The sequence below is a fragment of the Oncorhynchus clarkii genome, unplaced genomic scaffold, assembly GCF_045791955.1.
Source record: "Oncorhynchus clarkii lewisi isolate Uvic-CL-2024 unplaced genomic scaffold, UVic_Ocla_1.0 unplaced_contig_6721_pilon_pilon, whole genome shotgun sequence".
Taxonomy (NCBI): Eukaryota; Metazoa; Chordata; class Actinopteri; order Salmoniformes; family Salmonidae; genus Oncorhynchus; species Oncorhynchus clarkii.
In genome coordinates, this window is record NW_027260976.1 from 72,401 (window position 1) to 95,279 (window position 22,879).

Consider the following 22,879-nt stretch of genomic DNA (forward strand, 5'->3'; position numbering starts at 1 on the left):
TCTCTAAAACTAACTCATTCTCTCTCTAAAACTAACTCACTCTCTCTCTAAAACTAACTCATTCTCTCTCTAAAACTAACTAATTCTCTCTCTAACCTCTCTCTAAAACTAACTCATTCTCTCTCTAAAACTAACTCATTCTCTCTCTAAAACTAACTCATTCTCTCTCTAACCTCTCTAAAACTAACTCATTCTCTCTCTAAAACTAACTCATTCTCTCTAACCTCTCTCTAAAACTAACTCATTCTCTCTAACCTCTCTCTAAAACTAACTAATTCTCTCTCTAACCTCTCTCTAAAACTCTAATTCTCTCTCTAAAACTAACTAATCCTCTCTCTAAAACTAACTCATTCGCTCTCTCCCCTTCCCACCCTTGCTGTACTCATCTTCTTCTTCTCTCTCTCCAACTCAACACCTCTCACCACCTTCTCCCTACCTCCATCTTTTTCTTATCTGCTGGATAAGAGATTCCCTTTGTTCTGTCTGCACAGGAACACGGGCTTTCCTCTCCTCCCTCTCTTCTCCCTCTGCGCCACAAAGGACTTAGACGTGAGTTAAATGCATTCTTAGAAAGAGATAACGTCTCTCCTCCTCCTCTTCCCCTGAGGGGCCAATGTTATTTTCCTCCAGTCTCGCTCCCTCCCTCCCTTCTCACTCTCTACCTCCCTACTCACTCTCTCTACCTCCCTCCCTCCCTACTCTCTCTACCTCCCTACTCACTCTCTCTCGCTCCCTCCCTCCCTACTCTCTCTACCTCCCTACTCACTCTCTCCCTCCCTCCCTCCCTCCTCACACTCTCTCCACCCTACTCACTCATTCTCTCCCTCCCTACTCACTCTCTCTCTCTCTCTCTCCCTCCCTCCTCACTCTCTCTCTCTCTCTCCCTCCCTACTCACTCTCTCTCTCTCTCCCTCCCTACTCACTCTCTCTCCCTCCCTACTCACTCTCTCTCTCTCTCTCTCTCTCTCTCTCCCTACTCACTCACTCTCTCCCTCCCTCCCCACTCTCTCCCTCCCTCCCTCCCTCCTCACTCTCTCCCTCCCTCCCTCTACACTCACTCTCCCTCCCTACTCACTCCCTCCCTCCCTACTCTCTCCCCACTCTCTCCCCACTCTCTCCCTCCCTCCCTCCTCACTCTCTCCCTCCTCACTCCCTCCCTCACTCTCTCCCTCCCTCCCTCCCTCCCTCCACCCTACTCACTCATTCTCTCCCTCCCCACTCTCTCCCTCCCTCCCCACTCTCGCCCTCCTCACTCTCTCCCTCCTCACTCTCTCCCTCCCTCCCTCCCTCCTCACTCATTCTCTCCCTCCCTACTCACTTACTCTCTCTCCCTCCCTCTCTCCCTCCACACTCACTCTCCACCCTCTCCCTCCCTACTCTCCCTCCCTACTCACTCACTCACTCTCCCTCCCTACTCACTCACTCTCTCTCTACTCTCTCCCTACCTCTCCACCCTCTCCCTCCCTACTCACTCTCTCTCCCTACTCACTCTCTCTCTCCACCCTCTCTCTCCCTACTCACTCTCTCTCTCCACCCTCTCCGTCCCTACTCACTCTCTCCACCCTCTCCATCCCTACTCTCTCTCGCTCCCTCCCTACTCACTCTCTCTCTCCCTCCCTACTCACTCTCTCTCTCCCTCCCTACTCACTCTCTCTCTCGCCCTCCCTACTCACTCTCTCTCTCTCTCTCTCCCTCCCTACTCACTCTCTCTCTCTCTCCCTCCCTACTCACTCTCTCTCTCTCCCTCCCTACTCACTCTCTCTCGCTCCCTCCCTACTCACTCTCTCTCGCTCCCTCCCTACTCACTCTCTCTCTCTCCCTCCCTACTCACTCTCTCTCTCTCTCTCTCCCTCCCTACTCACTCTCTCTCTCTCTCCCTCCCTACTCACTCTCTCTCTCTCCCTCCCTACTCACTCTCTCTCGCTCCCTCCCTACTCACTCTCTCTCGCTCCCTCCCTACTCACTCTCTCTCTCTCCCTCCCTACTCACTCTCTCTCTCTCTCTCCCTCCCTACTCACTCTCTCTCTCCCTCCCTACTCACTCTCTCTCTCCCTCCCTACTCACTCTCTCTCTCCCTCCCTACTCACTCTCTCTCGCTCCCTCCCTACTCACTCTCTCTCGCTCCCTCCCTACTCACTCTCTCTCGCTCCCTCCCTACTCACTCTCTCTCTCTCCCTCCCTACTCACTCTCTCTCTCCCTCCCTACTCATTCTCTCTCTCCCTCCCTACTCACTCTCTCTCCCTCCCTACTCACTCTCTCTCTCCCTCCCTACTCACTCTCTCTCTCCCTCCCTACTCACTCTCTCTCCCTACTCACTCTCTCTCTCTCTCTCTCCCTACTCACTCTCTCTCTCTCTCTCCCTACTCTCTCTCTCTCTCCCTCCCTACTCACTCTCTCTCTCTCTCCCTCCCTACTCACTCTCTCTCTCTCTCCCTCCCTACTCACTCTCTCTCTCTCTCTCCCTCCCTACTCACTCTCTCTCTCTCTTCCTCCCTACTCACTCTCTCTCTCTCTTCCTCCCTACTCACTCTCTCTCGCTCCCTCCCTACTCACTCTCTCTCGCTCCCTCCCTACTCACTCTCTCTCGCTCCCTCCCTACTCACTCTCTCTCTCCCTCCCTACTCACTCTCTCTCTCCCTCCCTACTCACTCTCTCTCTCCCTCCCTACTCTCTCTCTCTCCCTCCCTCCCTACTCACTCTCTCGCTCGCTCTCTCCCTCCCTACTCACTCTCTCCCTCTCTCTCTCCCTACTCACTCTCTCTCTCTCTCTCTCCCTCCCTACTCACTCTCTCTCTCTCTCTCTCTCCCTCCCTACTCACTCTCTCTCTCTCTCTCCCTCCCTACTCACTCTCTCTCTCTCTCTCCCTCCCTACTCACTCTCTCTCTCCCTCCCTACTCACTCTCTCTCGCTCCCTCCCTTCTCACTCTCTCTCTCCCTACTCACTCTCTCTCTCCACCCTCTCTCTCCCTACTCACACTCTCTCCACCCTCTCCGTCCCTACTCGCTCTCTCTCTCTCTCCACCCACTCCGTCCCTACTCTCTCCACTCTCTCCCTCCCTACCCTCTCCCCCTACGGTCTCTGAAGAAGAGAGAAGAGAGCCGTTTCCAAAAGGGAAACTTTCAGGTGTTTTCCAGACCTAAATAAAATAGTCTGTCAAGACGACTCCGCGTGGATCCAGGAACAACGACAAACAAACGACTGGATAGTAGTCACTGAATACAACCAGGAAAACCAGCTCATTAGATGACAACAATCAGTATTTAATTAATATGGACTTTAATGATTTATTTGTGTTATATTTCAGGTCAAAGCACGTGTATCAGAACACTGGACAGTAAAAACAGCAGGACAAGTCTTCCACTTAACGACATGAAACAACAACATCCTATTAGCCAATTACAGTGCTAGTGAGAGAGAGCTGGGGCACGTGCGTGCGACAACACCCAGCCACTCAGTGTATGGGGTTTTCAGGGCCAATTTGTTTTCTAGTAATGAATAGAGATAACATTAGGAAACACAATAACAGCGTCTAAACGATCTAGAGTCAATAAGAGCGTCTGTCCGGCTTCCTCTCCAGTACCTCAGAGCCACTTCTTAACGACAGTGAGCGCTGTAGTAAACGTGCTGAGGCCCGGGTGAGTTCCACGGTAGGTCAGAAGCAGGGAGCCGGCCTGAGCTCGGTACCCAGCCTGGAGCAGCTCTGACGCAGCCTTCTCCACGTCCCAACCTCCCTCCCGGTGTCTGGAGAGCAGGTGGGCGCTGAGAGGAGGGTAGAGGGGGGACGGTACACACCCCACCAGGAGACCAGCGTCCAGCAGGAGAGACAGGAGCTCTGGGTCGCAGGTATAGTCACACACCTGGGAGACGGGGTACATGGTTAAAAACACAGGAGACAACCCCAACGTCCTACCGTGACCCTTGAACTCCCCTTTTGAGTTTGTGTCACTGTGTGTGTGTGTGTGTGTGTGTGTGTGTGTGTGTGTGTGTGTGTGTGCGCTGTGGTGTGTTCTATTAATTTAGCTGATCAGCTCCCATATTAAATCAAATTATATTTGTCATATGCGCTGAATACAACAGATAGTGAAATCCTTACTTTCGAGCCCCTAACCAACAATGCAGTTTAAAAAAATATGGATAAGAATAAGAGATAAAAGTAATTAAATAGCAGCAGTAAATAACAATATATACAGGGGGTACCGGTTCAGAGTTACCAGAGTCAATGTGGAGGCTATATACAGGGGGTACCGGTTCAGAGTCAATGTGGAGGCTATATACAGGGGGTACCGGTTCAGAGTCAATGTGGAGGCTATATACAGGGGGTACCGGTACAGAGTCAATATGGAGGCTATATACAGGGGGTACCGGTACAGAGTCAATGTGGAGGCTATATACAGGGGGTACCGGTACAGAGTCAGTGTGGAGGCTATATACAGGGGGTACCGGTTCAGAGTCAATGTGGAGGCTATATACAGGGGGTACCGGTTCAGAGTCAATGTGGAGGCTATATACAGGGGGTACCGGTTCAGAGTCAATGTGGAGGCTATATACAGGGGGTACCGGTTCAGAGTTACCAGAGTCAATGTGGAGGCTATATACAGGGGGTACCGGTACAGAGTCAATGTGGAGGCTATATACAGGGGGTACCGGTACAGAGTCAGTGTGGAGGCTATATACAGGGTATTACGGTACAGAGTCAGTGTGGAGGCTATATACAGGGGGTACCGGTACAGAGTCAGTGTGGAGGCTATATACAGGGGGTACCGGTTCAGAGTCAATGTGGAGGCTATATACAGGGGGTACCGGTACAGAGTCAATGTGGAGGCTATATACAGGGGGTACCGGTTCAGAGTCAATGTGGAGGCTATATACAGGGGGTACCGGTTCAGAGTCAATGTGTAGGCTATATACAGGGGGTACCGGTTCAGAGTCAATGTGGAGGCTATATACAGGGGGTACCGGTTCAGAGTCAATGTGGAGGCTATATACAGGGGGTACCGGTTCAGAGTCAATGTGGAGGCTATATACAGGGGGTACCGGTTCAGAGTTCCCAGAGTCAATGTGGAGGCTATATACAGGGGGTACCGGTACAGAGTCAGCCTCTACAACCTCTAAACCCCTAAACAGCTGGTTGCTCCAGCCTCTACAACCTCTTAACCCCTAAACAGCTGGGTGCTCCAACCTCTACAACCTCTTAACCCCTAAACAGCTGGTTGCTCCAGCCTCTACAACCTCTTAACCCCTAAACAGCTGGGTGCTCCAACCTCTACAACCTCTTAACCCCTAAACAGCTGGTTGCTCCAACCTCTACAACCTCTTAACCCCTAAACAGCTGGTTGCTCCAGCCTCTACAACCTCTTAACCCCTAAACAGCTGGGTGCTCCAACCTCTACAACCTCTTAACCCCTAAACAGCTGGGTGCTCCAACCTCTACAACCTCTTAACCCCTAAACAGCTGGGTGCTCCAACCTCTACAACCAAATTATACTACTATGTGTGATATGGAGGGGTTGGCTAACAGCAGAAGATCCATTCTGTGTGTCATACAGAGGAGAAGACCCATTCTGTGTGTCACACGGAGGAGAAGACCCATTCTGTGTGTCATACAGAGGAGAAGACCCATTCTGTGTTTCATACGGAGGAGAAGACCCATTCTGTGTGTCACACGGAGGAGAAGACCCATTCTGTGTGTCATACAGAGGAGAAGACCCATTCTGTGTTTCATACGGAGGAGAAGACCCATTCTGTTTCATACGGAGGAGAAGACCCATTCTGTGTGTCATACAGAGGAGAAGACCCATTCTGTGTGTCATACGGAGGAGAAGACCCATTCTGTGTGTCACACGGAGGAGAAGACCCATTCTGTGTGTCATACGGAGGAGAAGACCCATTCTGTGTTTCATACGGAGGAGAAGACCCATTCTGTGTTTCATACGGAGGAGAAGACCCATTCTGTGTGTCATACGGAGGAGAAGACCCATTCTGTGTGTCATACGGAGGAGATGACCCATTCTGTGTGTCACACGGAGGAGAAGACCCATTCTGTGTGTCATACAGAGGAGAAGACCCATTCTGTGTTTCATACAGAGGAGAAGACCCATTATGTGTGTCATATGGAGGAGAAGACCCATTCTGTGTGTCATACAGAGGAGAAGACCCATTCTGTGTTTCATACGGAGGAGAAGACCCATTCTGTGTGTCATACAGAGGAGAAGACCCATTCTGTGTGTCATACAGAGGAGAAGACCCATTCTGTGTGTCATACAGATGAGAAGACCCATTCTGTGTGTCACACAGAGGAGAAGACCCATTATGTGTGTCACACGGAGGAGAAGACCCATTCTGTGTGTCACACGGAGCAATACAGTATGTCAGTTACCTCGGTGGTGTTGTTGATCTGATCCAGGACCAGTTCTAACAGCTGGGGGTCTTGACTCTCGGTCATCAGTTTAAGAGCTGGGAGCCGTAGGCCTGGTTGATCCAGGAGCAGAGAAGACATGTGTCTGATACACTGTAGGGAGAGGGGGGGGGGGGGGAGGGAGAGAAGGAGGGAGGGAGGGGAGGAGGGAGGGAGAGAGGGAGGGAGGGGAGAGAGGGAGGGAGGGAGGGAGGGGGGGTAGGGAGGGAGGGAGGGAGGGGGGGTAGGGAGGGAGGGAGGGAGGAGGAAGGGTGGAGGGAGGTAGGGAGGGAGGGAGGGAGGAGGAAGGGTGGAGGGAGGTAGGAAGGAAGGGGGAGGGAAGGAAGGAGGGAGGGGGAGGGAAGGAGGGAGGGGGAGGGAAGGAGGGAGAGAGGGATGAGGAATTGGGGGGTGGGAGGGAGGGAGGGAGGGGGAGGGAAGGAGAGAGGGATGAGGAATTGGGGGGTGGGAGGGAGGGAGGGAGGGGGGTGGGAGGGAGGGAGGGAGGGGGAGGGAAGGAGGGAGGGAGGGGGAGGGAAGGAGGGAGGGAGGGGGACACATGCAGTACATGTTAAATAGAGAGACGCACGGCTGCATGGTGCTGGTGGTAATATATGGATCGCTCTCCCATCATGCTCTAGTGATTTCATTCTATAGGCTTTAAATTAAAAGAGTGTTCAGAGTGAAACAGTCATCTCCTCTCCACACAAAGATTAGTATACCTTAGGCGTAGTACTATCACCAGTAATATCACAAAGAATACCATTATACTACACTGTCTAGTTCTACACAGAATACCATTATACTACACTGTCTAGTTCTACACAGAATACCATTATACTACACTGTCTAGTTCTACACAGAATACCATTATACTACACTGTCTAGTTCTACACAGAATACTATTATACTACACTGTCTAGTTCTACACAGAATACCATTATACTACACTGTCTAGTTCTACACAGAATACCATTATACTACACTGTCTAGTTCTACACAGAATACTATTATACTACACTGTCTAGTTCTACACAGAATACCATTATACTACACTGTCTAGTTCTACACAGAATACCATTATACTACACTGTCTAGTTCTACACAGAATACCATTATACTACACTGTCTAGTTCTACACAGAATACCATTATACTACACTGTCTAGTTCTACACAGAATACCATTATACTACACTGTCTAGCTCTACACAGAATACCATTATACTACACTGTCTAGTTCTACACACAGAATACCATTATACTACACTGTCTAGTTCTATACACAGAATACCATTATACTACACTGTTTAGTTCTACACACAGAATACCATTATACTACACTGTCTAGTTCTACACAGAATACCATTATACTACACTGTCTAGTTCTACACACAGAATACCATTATACTACACTGTCTAGTTCTACACAGAATACCATTATACTACACTGTCTAGTTCTACACACAGAATACCATTATACTACACTGTCTAGTTCTACACAGAATACCATTATACTACACTGTCTAGTTCTACACAGAATACCATTATACTACACTGTCTAGTTCTACACAGAATACCATTATACTACACTGTCTAGTTCTACACAGAATACCATTATACTACACTGTCTAGTTCTACACAGAATACCATTATACTACACTGTCTAGTTCTACACAGAATACCATTATACTACACTGTCTAGCTCTATACATAATACCATTATACTACACTGTCTAGTTCTACACAGAATGCCATTATACTACACTGTCTAGTTCTATACTCAGAATACCATTATACTACACTGTCTAGTTCTACACAGAATACCATTATACTACACTGTCTAGTTCTACACAGAATACCATTATACTACACTGTCTAGTTCTACACAGAATACCATTATACTACACTGTCTAGTTCTATACACAGAATACCATTATACTACACTGTCTAGTTCTATACAGAATACCATTATACTACACTGTCTAGTTCTACACAGAATACCATCATACTACACTGTCTAGTTCTATACAGAATACCATTATACTACACTGTCTAGTTCTACACAGAATACCATTATACTACACTGTCTAGTTCTACACACAGAATACCATTATACCACACTGTCTAGTTCTACACAGAATACCATTATACTACACTGTCTAGTTCTACAAAGAATACCATTATACTACACTGTCTAGTTCTACACAGAATACCATTATACTACACTGTCTAGTTCTACACAGAATACCATTATACTACACTGTCTAGTTCTACACAGAATACCATTATACTACACTGTCTAGTTCTACACAGAATACCATTATACTACACTGTCTAGTTCTACACAGAATACCATTATACTACACTGTCTAGTTCTACACAGAATACCATTATACTACACTGTCTAGTTCTACACAGAATACCATTATACTACACTGTCTAGCTCTATACATAATACTATTATACTACACTGTCTAGTTCTACACAGAATACCATTATACTACACTGTCTAGTTCTACACACAGAATACCATTATACTACACTGTCTAGTTCTACACAGAATACCATTATACTACACTGTCTAGCTCTATACATAATACTATTATACTACACTGTCTAGTTCTACACAGAATACCATTATACTACACTGTCTAGTTATACACACAGAATACCATTATACCACACTGTCTAGTTCTACACAGAATACCATTATACTACACTGTCTAGTTCTACACACAGAATACCATTATACAACACTGTCTAGTTCTATACACACACTGGTAGGTGTTACCTGTGCAGGTAGTTTGTGTTTGGAGGGGTAGAGGGAGCGGACCATGTTCATGATCTCCTGACCCAGGTCCAGTCTGACCTCTGACCCGTGACCTCTGCAGCATTCTATTAAGCTGGAGGTCAACACCACCCAGGGGTTACGCTCACACTGAGCACTGAGGAGAGATGCAGAAAGAGAGGTTACTGTGTGGGTCTGTAAAATGTGTTGGTTCAAAACTATAACAGAAGAAAGGAGGAGAGCAGGAACAGAAGGAGGGCTGAGGAGAAGACGGGACAACTGGGGAGAAGACGGGACAACTGGGGAGAAGACGGGACAACTGGGGAGAAGACGGGACAACTGGGGAGAAGACTGGACAACTGAGGAGAAGACGGGACAACTGAGGAGAAGACGAGACAACTGAGGAGAAGACGGGACAACTGAGGAGAAGACGGGACAACTGAGGTGAAGATGGGATAACTGGGCAGAAGACGGGACAACTGAGCAGAAGACGGGACAAATGAGGAGAAGACAGGACAACTGAGGAGAAGACGGGACAACTGAGGAGAAGACGGGACAACTGGGGAGAAGACGGGACAACTGAGGAGAAGACATGAGGAGGGATGAGGTTGAGGAGAAGACAGGAGGAGAGGAGGAACAGAAGGAGGGCTGAGGAGAAGACGGGACAACTGAGGAGAAGACGGGACAACTGAGGAGAAGACGGGACAACTGAGGAGAAGACGGGACAACTGGGGAGAAGACGGGACAACTGAGGAGAAGACGGGACAACTGAGGAGAAGACGGGACAACTGAGGAGAAGACGGGACAACTGAGGAGAAGACGGGACAACTGAGGAGAAGACATGAGGAGGGATGAGGTTGAGGAGAAGACAGGAGGAGAGGAGGAACAGAACGAGGGATGAGGTTGAGGAGAAGACAGGAGGAACAGGAGGGATGAGACTGAGGAGAAGACAGGAGGAGAGAAGGAACAGACGGAGGGATGAGACTGAGGAGAAGACAGGAGGAGAGGAGGAACAGAACGAGGGATGAGGTTGAGGAGAAGACCGGAGGAGAGGAGGAACAGAAGGAGGGATGAGGCTGAGGAGAAGACAGGAGAGAAGACAAGAGTCGAGAAGAAGAGAGGGAGCGAGGAGAGAGAAAGTAGACAGCCATTCATTTGGCTGATCAGCTCTCATCTGTCCTATTCATTTAGCTGGTCAGCTCTCATCTGTCATATTCATTTAGCTGATCAGCTCCCATCTGTCCTATTCATTTAGCTGGTCAGCTCTCATCTGTCCTATTCATTTAGCTGGTCAGCTCTCATCTGTCCTATTCATTTAGCTGGTCAGCTCCCATCTGTCCTATTCATTTAGCTGGTCAGCTCCCATCTGTCCTATTCATTTAGCTGGTCAGCTCCCATCTGTCCTATTCATTTAGCTGGTCAGCTCTCATCTGTCCTATTCATTTAGCTGATCAGCTCTCATCTGTCCTATTCATTTAGCTGTTAAGCTCTCATCTGTCCTATTCATTTAGCTGATCAGCTCCCATCTGTCCTATTCATTTAGCTGGTCAGCTCTCATCTGTCCTATTCATTTAGCTGGTCAGCTCTCATCTGTCCTATTCATTTAGCTGGTCAGCTCTCATCTGTCCTATTCATTTAGCTGGTCAGCTCCCATCTGTCCTATTCATTTAGCTGGTCAGCTCCCATGTGTCCTATTCATTTAGCTGGTCAGCTCCCATCTGTCCTATTCATTTAGCTGATCAGCTCTCATCTGTCCTATTCATTTAGCTGGTCAGCTCCCATGTGTCCTATTAATTTAGCTGGTCAGCTCCCATGTGTCCTATTCATTTAGCTGGTCAGCTCTCATCTGTCCTATTAATTTAGCTGTTAAGCTCTCATCTGTCCTATTCATTTAGCTGATCAGCTCCCATCTGTCCTATTCATTTAGCTGGTCAGCTCTCATCTGTCCTATTCATTTAGCTGGTCAGCTCTCAACTGTCCTATTCATTTAGCTGATCAGCTCTCATCTGTCCTATTCATTTAGCTGGTCAGCTCCCATCTGTCCTATTCATTTAGCTGGTCAGCTCCCATCTGTCCTATTCATTTAGCTGGTCAGCTCTCATCTGTCCTATTCATTTAGCTGATCAGCTCTCATCTGTCCTATTAATTTAGCTGGTCAGCTCTCATCTGTCCTATTCATTTAGCTGATCAGCTCCCATCTGTCCTATTCATTTAGCTGGTCAGCTCCCATCTGTCCTATTCATTTAGCTGGTCAGCTCCCATCTGTCCTATTCATTTAGCTGGTCAGCTCCCATCTGTCCTATTCATTTAGCTGGTCAGCTCCCATCTGTCCTATTCATTTAGCTGGTCAGCTCTCATCTGTCCTATTCATTTAGCTGGTCAGCTCTCATCTGTCCTATTCATTTAGCTGATCAGCTCTCATCTGTCCTATTAATTTAGCTGGTCAGCTCTCATCTGTCCTATTCATTTAGCTGATCAGCTCCCATCTGTCCTATTCATTTAGCTGGTCAGCTCTCATCTGTCCTATTCATTTAGCTGGTCAGCTCCCATCTGTCCTATTCATTTAGCTGGTCAGCTCCCATCTGTCCTATTCATTTAGCTGGTCAGCTCCCATCTGTCCTATTCATTTAGCTGGTCAGCTCTCATCTGTCCTATTCATTTAGCTGATCAGCTCTCATCTGTCCTATTCATTTAGCTGGTCAGCTCTCATCTGTCCTATTCATTTAGCTGGTCAGCTCCCATCTGTCCTATTCATTTAGCTGGTCAGCTCCCATCTGTCCTATTCATTTAGCTGGTCAGCTCTCATCTGTCCTATTCATTTAGCTGGTCAGCTCTCATCTGTCCTATTAATTTAGCTGGTCAGCTCTCATCTGTCCTATTAATTTAGCTGGTCAGCTCTCATCTGTCCTATTCATTTAGTTGGTCAGCTCACATCTGTCCTATTCGTTTAGCTGGTCAGCTCATCAGGGTTAGGGTCATGCCAGGGTTAGGGTCATACCAGGGTTAGGGTCATGCCAGGGTTAGGGTCATACCAGGGTTAGGGTCATACCAGGGTCAGGGTCATACCAGGGTTAGGGTCATGGTAGGGGTAGGGTTAAGGTCATGCCGGGGGTAGGGTCAGGGTCATGCCAGGGGTAAGGCCAGGGTCATGCCAGGGTTAGGGTCAGGGTCATGCCAGGGGTAGGGTCATGCCAGGGGTAGGGTCAGGGTCATGCCAGGGGTAGGGTCATGGTTAGAGTCATACCAGGGTTAGGGTCAGGGTCATGCCAGGGGTAGGGTCAGGGTCATGCCAGGGGTAGGGTCATGGTTAGAGTCATACCAGGGTTAGGGTCAGGGTCATGCCAGGGGTAAGGCCAGGGTCATGCCAGGGTTAGGGTTAGGGTCATGCCAGGGTTAGGGTCAGGGTCATGCCAGCGGTAAGGCCAGGGTCATGCCAGGGGTAGGGTCAGGGTCATGCCAGGGGTAGGGTCAGGGTCAGGGTCATTCCAGGGGTAGGGTTAGGGTCAGGGTTAGGGTCATGACAGGGAAAGGGTTAGGGTCAGGGTCATGCCAGGGTTAGGGTCATGCCAAGTGTAGGGTTAGGGTCATGCCAGGGGTAGGGTTATGCCAGGGTTAGGGTCAGGGTCATGCCAGGGGTAGGGTTAGGGTCAGTGAGTGTAGGGGTTTGTGAGTGTAGAGACTCTCTCTCTCTCATTTAAGGTCTTTATTGGGAAACATGTTAACAAAGCAAGTGAAGTTTTTTGTTGTTGTTGCGTAATCTCCGTGGTTCTAAATCAAGTTGTTTAGGGGTCACTACTAAAATCTGAAGTGATTTTACCCACGCACCGTTACCGTTTCTCTGCCTCCTCCCCCCTCTCCACCTCCTCCTTCTACCCCGCCTTCTCTCCTTTCCCCCCTCCCCTCCTTCCACCCCTCCTTTTCTCCTTTCCCCCCTCCTTCCACCCCTCCCCTCCTTCCACCCCTCCTTCTCTCCCCCCCCCCCCTCCTTCTCTCCCTCCTCCCACTCATTCTCTCCCTCTTTCCCCCTCTCTTTCTCTCCCTCCTTAATATCATGTCTGCCCCTCCCTCCCTCCTGCTTTGCATCAAACTTTTTAAAGGGGAGTGAATGAGTGCAACCCTTGGGAGACCATCATATCAAATACACTTACACTTCCTCTTTCATCATAGGTGGCCACGCCTGGAGGAGGAGCATCAGCTGCTGAAACTCCTCCCACTTCCTGCTGTCGCCTAGCAGCTGGAGGAAGAGACGATACCTTTTCTCCTCATTGTCTATGTCATCCATCTCCACCTGACAGAGAGAGAAAGGGAAGGGTGAGAGAGAAAGGGAAGGGGGAGAGAGAGGAGGGGGGAGAGAGAAAGAGAGAGGAGGGGGAGAGAGAGGAGGGGGGGGAGAGAGAGGAGGGGGGAGAGAGAAAGAGAGAGGAGGGGGGAGAGAGAGGAGGGGTGAGAGAGAAAGAGAGAGGAGGGGGGAGAGAGAGGAGGGGGGAGAGAGATGAGGGGGGAGAGAGATGAGGGGGGAGAGAGATGAGGGGGGAGAGAGATGAGGGGGGAGAGAGAAGCAGGAGGGAGAAAATTAAGATATAAAGTAAATAATTTCATCAGAGTCGTTCTCAGTGTGATTTAACAGTTCAGAGAACAGCTGATTTGACAGAGTCCTATCACGCACACACTATTAATATACCACCCCACAGACAGACAGACAGCATACTAACACCCCACAGACAGACAGACAGACAGACAGACAGACAGTATACTAACACCCCACAGACTGACAGACAGACACTATTGATACACTAACACCACACAGACAGACAGCCCTCCAGCCAGCCTGCCCGACAGACAGACATAATCCAACACTACACAAAGTAGGTCACACACCTGGGCTTACACACACACACACACACACACACACACACACACACACAGAAAATGTTTACATTTGCAGCGCATACTAACGAGATGGTGTGTAATTAATTATCTGTCAGCGAGATTCTTACATTAAATGAACTAAAGGACAAGATACAAACCCTCAAACCCCAAAAGGCTTGTGGGTGAGGACGGTAAACAAACTCCAGCTGTGGTGGCGAACGGTTGGATTTCTGAGACCAAAGCATTCTGGGTGACGCTGGTGTGTGAAGTGGTTTAAACTACAACTCTATTCCACGTGGAGCGTTGGCTACACGGCTGGAAGTGGTTCAACTCTGAGACTATCGATCCCTACAGAATAAGAGAAAATCTTAGATACAAATTACTAGTCAGCAGCTAGAAATGACGTAAACCTGGGACGAGAATACAGACAACCGTCGAAACATCTAATCTATGAGAACATTTCTAAATGGTACTCTGAAGTATCCACTCTAACCCTGAAATACTTTGATCTTCGGGGGAAACGCAACCAGAGAGACTCTGATCTCCAGCAGACGGCCCGGGTTCCAACAGAGAAGACAACAATGACATACACTGCAATTATTCTAGAATGAGCGGCCGTTCATGTGCGAAGGATTAGCATTTCAATGAATATAATTATAGACTGTGTGTAATGAATCCATTTGTCTTTCCCGCTCTCTCTCAGTCACCACCCCTTTTCCTTTGTCCACCAAACCGCCATATCGGCTTGGTCCACTAGGGACTCTTTTCTATCATTGTTACTAACCGATATCTATTGTTTGTTTCTGATGTATTTCTGTGATTATTTAGTTAGTTAGTTAGTAAATAATTGAGCCAATTGGTGTATGGGATGATTCATAGTAGAGGCTGGGTTCGTGCAGATAACCAACAATTTACGAGGTTTTGATGAGACTGACGAAGGTAATAATAATTAATTAATAGAAAAGTAATTGATCAGATATTCAAATATCTGAAGCGTTACATTCGGTAGATTATAACTTTGCAAATGTGAAAATTGTAAGTGACTTCCTAGTTAATTAAATTTACATTAGTTTAATCATGTCATAATAATTACAGAGAATAGACTTCACATTTAAAGATACTAAATACACAACACAGATTATTCTTATTATTATTATTTTGCAAGCCCAATTTTTCAGTTTTTGATTTGTTAAAAAAGTTTGAAATATCCAATAAATGCCGTTCCACTTCATGATTGTGTCCCACTTGTTGTTGATTCTTCACAAAAAAATACAGTTTTATATCTTTATGTTTGAAGCCTGAAATGTGGCAAAAGGTCGCAAAGTTCAAGGGGGCCGAATACTTTCGCAAGGCACTGTATGTCAACAGCAATCTTAAACAAATACTCTGCAGACTCCAACATTTCGTCAATGAAAACAATGTCCTGAGAAAATGTCAAATTGTCTTTTTTTACCAAATTACCGTACAACCGACCACATATTCACCTATGTACCTATGATAAAAATTACAGACCTCTACATGCTTTGTAAGTAGGAAAACCTGCAAAATCGGCAGTGTATCAAATATTTGATCTCCCTACTGTATATATCAAGGAATTGGCGCGGGCACTAGAACAGTCTGCAGCACCCGGCCTCACCCTACTAGAATCTAAAGTCAAATGTCTCCTGTTTGCTGATGATCTGGTGTTTCGGTCACCAACCAAGGAGGGCCTACAGTAGCACCTAGGTCTTCTGCACAGATTCTGACAGACCTGGACCCTGACAGACCTGGGCCCTGACAGACCTGGGCCCTAACAGACCTGGGCCCTGACAGACCTGGGCCCTGACAGACCTGGGCCCTGACAGTAAATCTCAGTAAGACAAAAATAATGGTGTTCCAAAAAAGGTCCAGTCTCCAGGACCACGAATACAAATTCCATCTGGACACCGACAAAAAACTATACATACCTCTGCCTAAACATCAGCACCACAGGTAACTTCCACAAAGCTTTGAACGATCTCAGAAACAAGGCAAGAAGGGCCTTCTATGCCATCAAAAGGAACATCAAATTTGACATCCCAATTAGGATCTGGCTAAAAATACTTGAATCAGTTATAGAACCCATTGACCTTTATGGTTGTGAGGTCTGGGGTCCAACCAAGACTTCACTAAATGGGATAAACACCAAATTGAGACACAGCATGCAAAAATATACTTTGTGTACAACACAAAACCCCAAACAATGCAGGCAGAGCAGAACTAAGACTTTACCCGCTAGCTATCAAAATCCAGAAAAGATCTGTTCAATTCTACAACCACCTAAAAGGAAGCGATTCCCAAACCTTCCATAACAAAGCCATCACCTACAGAGAAATGAACCTGGAGAAGAGTCCCCTAAGCAAGCTGGTCCTGGGGCTCTGTTCACAAACACACCCTACAGAGCCCCAGGACAGCAGCACAATTAGACCCAACCAAATCATGAGAAAACAAAAAGATAATGACTTGACACATTGGAAAGAACAAAAAACAGAGCAAACTAGAATGCTATTTGGCCCTAAACAGAGAGTATACAGCAGCAGAATACCTGACCACTGTGACTGACTCAAACTGAAGGGAAGCTGGCTCAAGAGAATACTCTGGTGGAAACTGAGCTGCACTTCCTAACCTCCTGCCAAATATATGACCATATTAGAGACACATATTTCCCTCAGATTACACAGATCCACAAAGAATTTAAAAACTAAATCAAACATTAATAAACTCCCATATCTGTTAGGCAAAATACCGCCGCGTGCGGTGTGACATCACAGCAGCAAGATTTGTGGCCCGTTGCCATGACAAAAGGGCAACCAATGGAGAACACACACCGTTGTAAATACAACCCATATCTGTTGATCTTCCCTTTCGTACTTCAACGATTCGCACATTGTTACAACACTGTACAGCCAATAATATAACATTTGCCATGTCTATATTCTCCTAAAACTGGTGAGCGTAAAGTTCATTAACATTTCCATAGTTTTTTTCCCTCAATTTGCTTTGGTAATGTAAAGATATGTTTCACATACCAATAAAGTCCTTTGAATTGAATTGAGAGAGAGAGAGAGAGGGATGGATGGATGGGGAGAGAGGATAAAAGGAAGAGTGAGGGAGAGAGAAAGGGGGAAGGAGGAGGAAGGAGTGGGAGGAGAGGAGGCTGTCAAGAAGAAAGAAAATGCCATAACATTTACCAGGAAGGTTTTGAGTGATTAAAATAAACTGCCCCCCCCCCCCTACTCGCCTTTTAACCCACATCGCTCCCATCTCTCTCTCCAACTATCTCAACCCCCCCCTCTCTCTCTCTCCAACTATCTCCACCCCTCTCTCTCTCTCCAACTATCTCCACCCCTCTCTCTCTCTCCAACTATCTCCACCCCTCTCTCTCTCCAACTATCTCAACCCCTCTCTCTCTCTCCAACTATCTCAACCCCTCTCTCTCTCTCCAACTATCTCAACCCCTCTCTCTCTCTCCAACTATCTCAACCCCTCTCTCTCTCTCCAACTATCTCAACCCCTCTCTCTCTCTCCAACTATCTCAACCCCTCTCTCTCTCTCCAACTATCTCAACCCCTCTCTCTCTCCAACTATCTCCACCCCCCTCTCTCTCCAACTATCTCCACCCCCCTCTCTCTCCAACTTTCTCAACCCCTCTCTCTCTTCAACTATCTCAACCCCTCTCTCTCTCCCCAACTATCTCAACCCCTCTCTTCTTGCTAGCTGAATTATCAGGTTTATAATGTGTGAATGTATGAGTGTGTGTGAGCGCGCCAGCTGAGTGGCTGGATTAAGAGCTATTGATTTAATGACATCACACTGAGTGCTCTCGTTTCACACACACACACACACACACACACACACACACACACCAGGGCTTTTAATAAGGCACACACACAGAGATGATGTTTCTCAGTGCCTGGTGTGTAAGCATTGAGCCAGTGTGTTTCTGTTGACTGCTCAACGTGGAGGGTTATACACAGACACATCTACACAATGAATCCACCCCCAGTAACAGTAGCAGTTTGACCATGTGGTGACTGTGGTTAAAACCAGTTACATCCTCACTGCACTACCAGTCAAACGTTTTAGGACTCATCTACTCATTCCAGGGTTTTTCTTTATGTTTACTATGTTCTACATTGTAGAATAATAGTGAAGACATCAACACTATGAAATAACACATATGGAGTCATGTAGTAACCAAAAAAAGTGTTAAATAAATCAAAATATATTTTCTATTTGAGATACTTTAAAGTAGCCTCCCTTTGCCTTGATGACAGCTTTGCACACTCCTGGCATTCTGTCAACCAGCTTTATGAGGTAGTCACCTGGAATGCATTTCAATTAACAGGTGTCCCTTGTTAAACTTAAATTTGTGGAATTTCTTTCCTTCTAAATGCATTTGCGCCAATCAGTTGTGTTGTTACCTCTGCTGCAAAGGATAAGTTCATCAGAGTTACCAGCCTCAGAAATTGCAGCCCAAACAAAATGCTTCACAGAGTTCAAGTAACAGACACATCTCAACATCAACTGTTCAGAGGAGACTGTGTGAATCAGGCCTTCATGGTTGAATTGCTGCAAAGAAACCACTACTAAAGGACACCAATACGAAGAAGAGACTATCTTGGGCCAAGAAACACGAGCAATGGACAATAGACCGGTGGAAATCTGTCCTCTGGTCTGATGAGAGATTTTTGGTTCCAACCGCCGTGTCTTTGTGAGATGCAGAGTAGGTGAACGGATGATTTCTGCTTGTGTGGTTCCCACTGTGAAGCATGGAGGAGGAGGTGTGATGGTGTGGGGGTGCTTTGCTGGCGACATTGTCTGTGATTTATTTAGAATTCAAGGCACACTTAACCAGCATGGTTACCACAGCATTCTGCAGTGATACACCATCCCATCTGGTTTGCGCTCAGTGGGACTATCATTTGTTTTCAACAGGACAATGACCCAACACACCTACAGGCTGTGTAAGGGCTATTTGACCAAGAAGGAGAGTGATGGAGTGCTGCATCAGATGACCTGGCCTCCACAATCACCTGACCTCAACCCAATTGAGATGGCTTGGGATGAGTTGGACCGCAGTGAAGGAAAAGAAGCCAACAAGTGCTCAGCATATGTGGGAACTCATTTAAAACTGTTGGAAAAGCATTGCAGGTGAAGCTGGTTGAGAGAATGCAAAGCGTGTGCAAAGCTGTCATCAAGGCAAATGGTGCTTACTTTGAAGAATCTAGAAAATATAAAATACATAGATTTGTTTAACACTTTTTTGGTTACTACATGATTCCATGTGTGTTATTTCATAGCTCTGATGTCTTCACTAGTATTCTACAATGTAGAACATAGTCAAAATAAGGAATAAACATGGAATGAGTAGGTGTGTCCAAACTGTTGACTGATACTGTCAAGAGATAGATGGAGAGATAGATGGAGAGATAGATGGAGAGCGATGGCGAGAGAGAGAGAGATTGAAGGCGAGAGATTGAGCGCGCAAAAGAGAGAGAGAGATGGAGAGAGAGAGAGACATAGAGAAAGGAACAGAGAGAGAGAGGTGAAGGAGACCTAGATAGTGGAAGGTTAAGCGGGGGGGGAGAGGTGGAATGGGAGGAAGAGGAATGGAGAGGTAGAAAGAGAGAGAGAGAGAGAGAGGAACAGAGAAAGAGAGAGGTGATGGAGACCTAGATAGTGGAATGGGAGGAAGAGGAATGGAGAGGTAGAAAGAGAGAGTGATCTCCTCTCACAGGTATTGAATAATGCAGAGGCCTGCAGAGACAGAGAGACTGGCAAACATTTAAAACAGCCAATCTGTCATGCAACAGGTCAGGGGTCACTGCAGTGACGTGGCCAATCAGCTTTAATTTATACTGCTAGGCTCTGCCCATCCTGACTAAATGACATCAGGTCTTCACTGGAGGAGAGGAGGGAAGGAAGAGGGGAGGAGGAGAGGTGAGGAGAGAGGGAGAGAGGAGAGGTGGGAGGAGGAGAGGTGGGAGGAGGAGAGAGGAGAGGTGGGAGGAGGAGAGGAGGGAAGGAAGAGGGGAGGAGGAGAGGTGAAGAGAGCGGGAGAGAGGAGAGGTGGGAGGAGGAGAGAGGAGAGGTGGGAGGAGGAGAGGAGGAGAGGAGGGAAGGAAGAGGTGAGGAGGAGAGGTGAAGAGAGCGGGAGAGAGGAGAGGTGGGAGGAGGAGAGAGGAGAGGTGGGAGGAGGAGAGGAGGGAAGAGGGGAGGAGGAGAGGTGAAGAGAGCGGGAGAGAGGAGAGGTGGGAGGAGGAGAGGAGGGAAGGAAGAGGGGAGGAGAGGAGTTGAAGAGAGAGGGAGAGAGGAGGAGAGAAGGAGAGGGAAGAGAGGAAGAGGGGAAAGTAAGACAATAAGGGGGGAAGAAAAGAAGAGAGAATGGGTGAGAAACCACTCCTCCTCTCCCTCCGTCGCTCTCCCTCCTCCTCTCACTCCCCCCCTCTCTCCCTCCTCCTCTCCCTCCCCCCTCTCTCCCTCCGTCGCTCTCCCTCCTCCTCTCACCCCGTCGCTCTCCCTCCTCCTCTCACCCCGTCGCTCTCCCTCCTCCTCTCCCTCCCCCCCTCTCTCCCTCCACCTCTCACCCCGTCGCTCTCCCGCCTCCTCTCCCTCCCCCCCTCTCTCCCTCCTCCTCTCACCCCGTCGCTCTCCCTCCTCCTCTCACCCCGTCGCTCTCCCTCCTCCTCTCACCCCGTCGCTCTCCCCCCTCCTCTCACCCCCTCCCCCGTCTCTCTCCCGCTCGGTAGCAGTACATCACATTGATTTGAAGGGAGCAGCCCTCAATGATTAAATATTAACAATCCATTAAATATAACAAATCCAAGTATTGAAATCCACACTGAGAACCGTACCCAGGATTCATAGCATGGTCTGGGCGCTAATACGATACAAAACACAGTAATAATACCATATATATACCGTGTGTGAGTGTCAGTGTGTCTGACTGACTGAGTGTGTGTGTATCTGAGTGTGTGTCTGATTGAGTGTGTGTCTGTGTCTGATTGAGTGTGTGTGTGTGTGTCTGATTGAGTGAGTGAGTGTGTGTGTGTGTGTGTCTGTGTGTGTCTGTCTGTCTCTGTCTGTCTGTCTGTCTGTCTGTCTGTCTGTCTGTCTCTGTCTGTCTGTCTGTCTGTCTGTCTGTCTGTGCGTGTGTGTGTCTGTGTGTGTGTGTGTGCGTGTGTGCGCGCGTGTGTGTGTGTGTGTGTGCGTGTGTGTGTCTGTGTGTGTCTGTGTGTGCGTGTGTGTGTCTGTGTGTGTCTGTGTCTGTGTGTGTGTGTGTCTGTGTGTGTGTGTGTCTGTGTGTGTGTGTGTCTGTGTGTGTGTGTGTCTGTGTGTGTGTGTGTGTCTGTGTGTGTGTGTCTGTGTGTGTGTCTGTGTGTCTGTCTGTGTGTGTGTCTGTGTGTGTGTCTGTCTGTCTGTGTGTGTGTCTGTGTGTGTCTGTCTGTCTGTCTGTCTGTCTGTCTGTCTGTCTGTCTGTCTGTGTGTGTGTGTGTCTGTCTGTCTGTGTGTCTGTCTGTCTGTGTGTCTGTCTGTCTGTCTGTCTGTCTGTCTGTGTGTGTCTGTGTGTCTGTCTGTCTGTCTGTGTGCGCGCCTGTCTGTGTGCGCGCCTGTCTGTGTGCGCGCCTGTCTGTCTGTCTGTCTGTCTGTCTGTCTGTCTGTCTGTCTGTCTGTCTGTCTGTCTGTGTCTGTCTGTCTGTCTGTCTGTCTGTGTCTGTCTGTCTGTCTGTCTGTCTGTCTGTCTGTGTCTGTCTGTGTGTCTGTCTGTCTGTGGGGTGTTAGTATACTGTCTGTCTGTCTGTCTGTCTGTCTGTCTGTGTCTGTCTGTGTGTGTGTATGGACATCGCTTTTTGCCTCTGACTGAACCGGACGTTTGAGGAGGCTAAAACTACGACCAAATTCACATAGACATATGTGTTAAAGATCTGTCATTATCATTGAAAGCCAGTCTAAGGAGCTGTAGATCTGTTCTATGTGCAGCATTTCTATACGTCTCGGTCTTATGTTTAGGTTTTTTGCTTCTTTTACTTTCGGTGGAAGTGGAGGAGGGAGGTACAGCATTAAAACCCCAGAGCATAACGTACCATCCACAATTAGCAATGGACCCCAGATGGGGGCATAACAATGGACCCCAGATGGTAGAATAACAATGGATCCCAGATGGGAACATAACAATGGACCCCAGATAGTAGAATAACAATGGACCCCAGATGGGAGCATAACAATGGACCCCAGATGGGAGCATAACAATGGATCCCAGACGGTAGAATAACAATGGACCCCAGATGGTGGAATAACAATGGACCCCAGACGGTAGAATAACAATGGACCCCAGATAGTAGAATAACAATGGACTCCAGGTGGGAGCATAACAATGGACCCTAGATGGGAGCATAACAATGGACCCCAGATGGGAGCATAACAATGGACCCCAGATGGCAGCATAACAATGGACCCCAGATGGTGGAATAACAATGGACCCCAGATGGTAGAATAACAATGGACCCCAGATGGTAGAATAACAATGGACCCCAGATGGGAGCATAACAATGGACCCCAGATGGTGGAATAACAATGGACCCCAGATGGGGGCATAACAATGGACCCCAGATGGTAGAATAACAATGGACCCCAGATGGTAGAATAACAATGGGCCCCAGATGGGAGCATAACAATGGACCCCAGATGGGAGCATAACAATGGACCCCAGATAGTAGAATAACAATGGACCCCAGATGGGAGCATAACAATGGACCCCAGATGGGAGCATAACAATGGACCCCAGATAGTAGAATAACAATGG

At 47.8% G+C, this 22,879-nt stretch overlaps 1 protein-coding gene across 1 annotated transcript in view; it reads right to left on the bottom strand.

The window, feature by feature from the left end:
• Positions 1 to 3,262: 3,262 nt before the first annotated feature.
• Positions 3,263 to 22,879, bottom strand: part of LOC139402755 (NBAS subunit of NRZ tethering complex-like) — a 283,040-nt gene continuing 263,423 nt past the window's right edge. Inside the window, exons 51-54 of the mRNA XM_071146672.1 lie at positions 13,335 to 13,474; positions 9,190 to 9,343; positions 6,380 to 6,511; positions 3,263 to 3,860 (exon numbers count right to left, since the gene is read on the bottom strand). Coding sequence (XP_071002773.1) covers positions 3,585 to 3,860; positions 6,380 to 6,511; positions 9,190 to 9,343; positions 13,335 to 13,474 — 702 coding nt within the window. The 3' untranslated portion in view covers positions 3,263 to 3,584. The remainder of the gene's footprint in view (positions 3,861 to 6,379; positions 6,512 to 9,189; positions 9,344 to 13,334; positions 13,475 to 22,879) is intronic.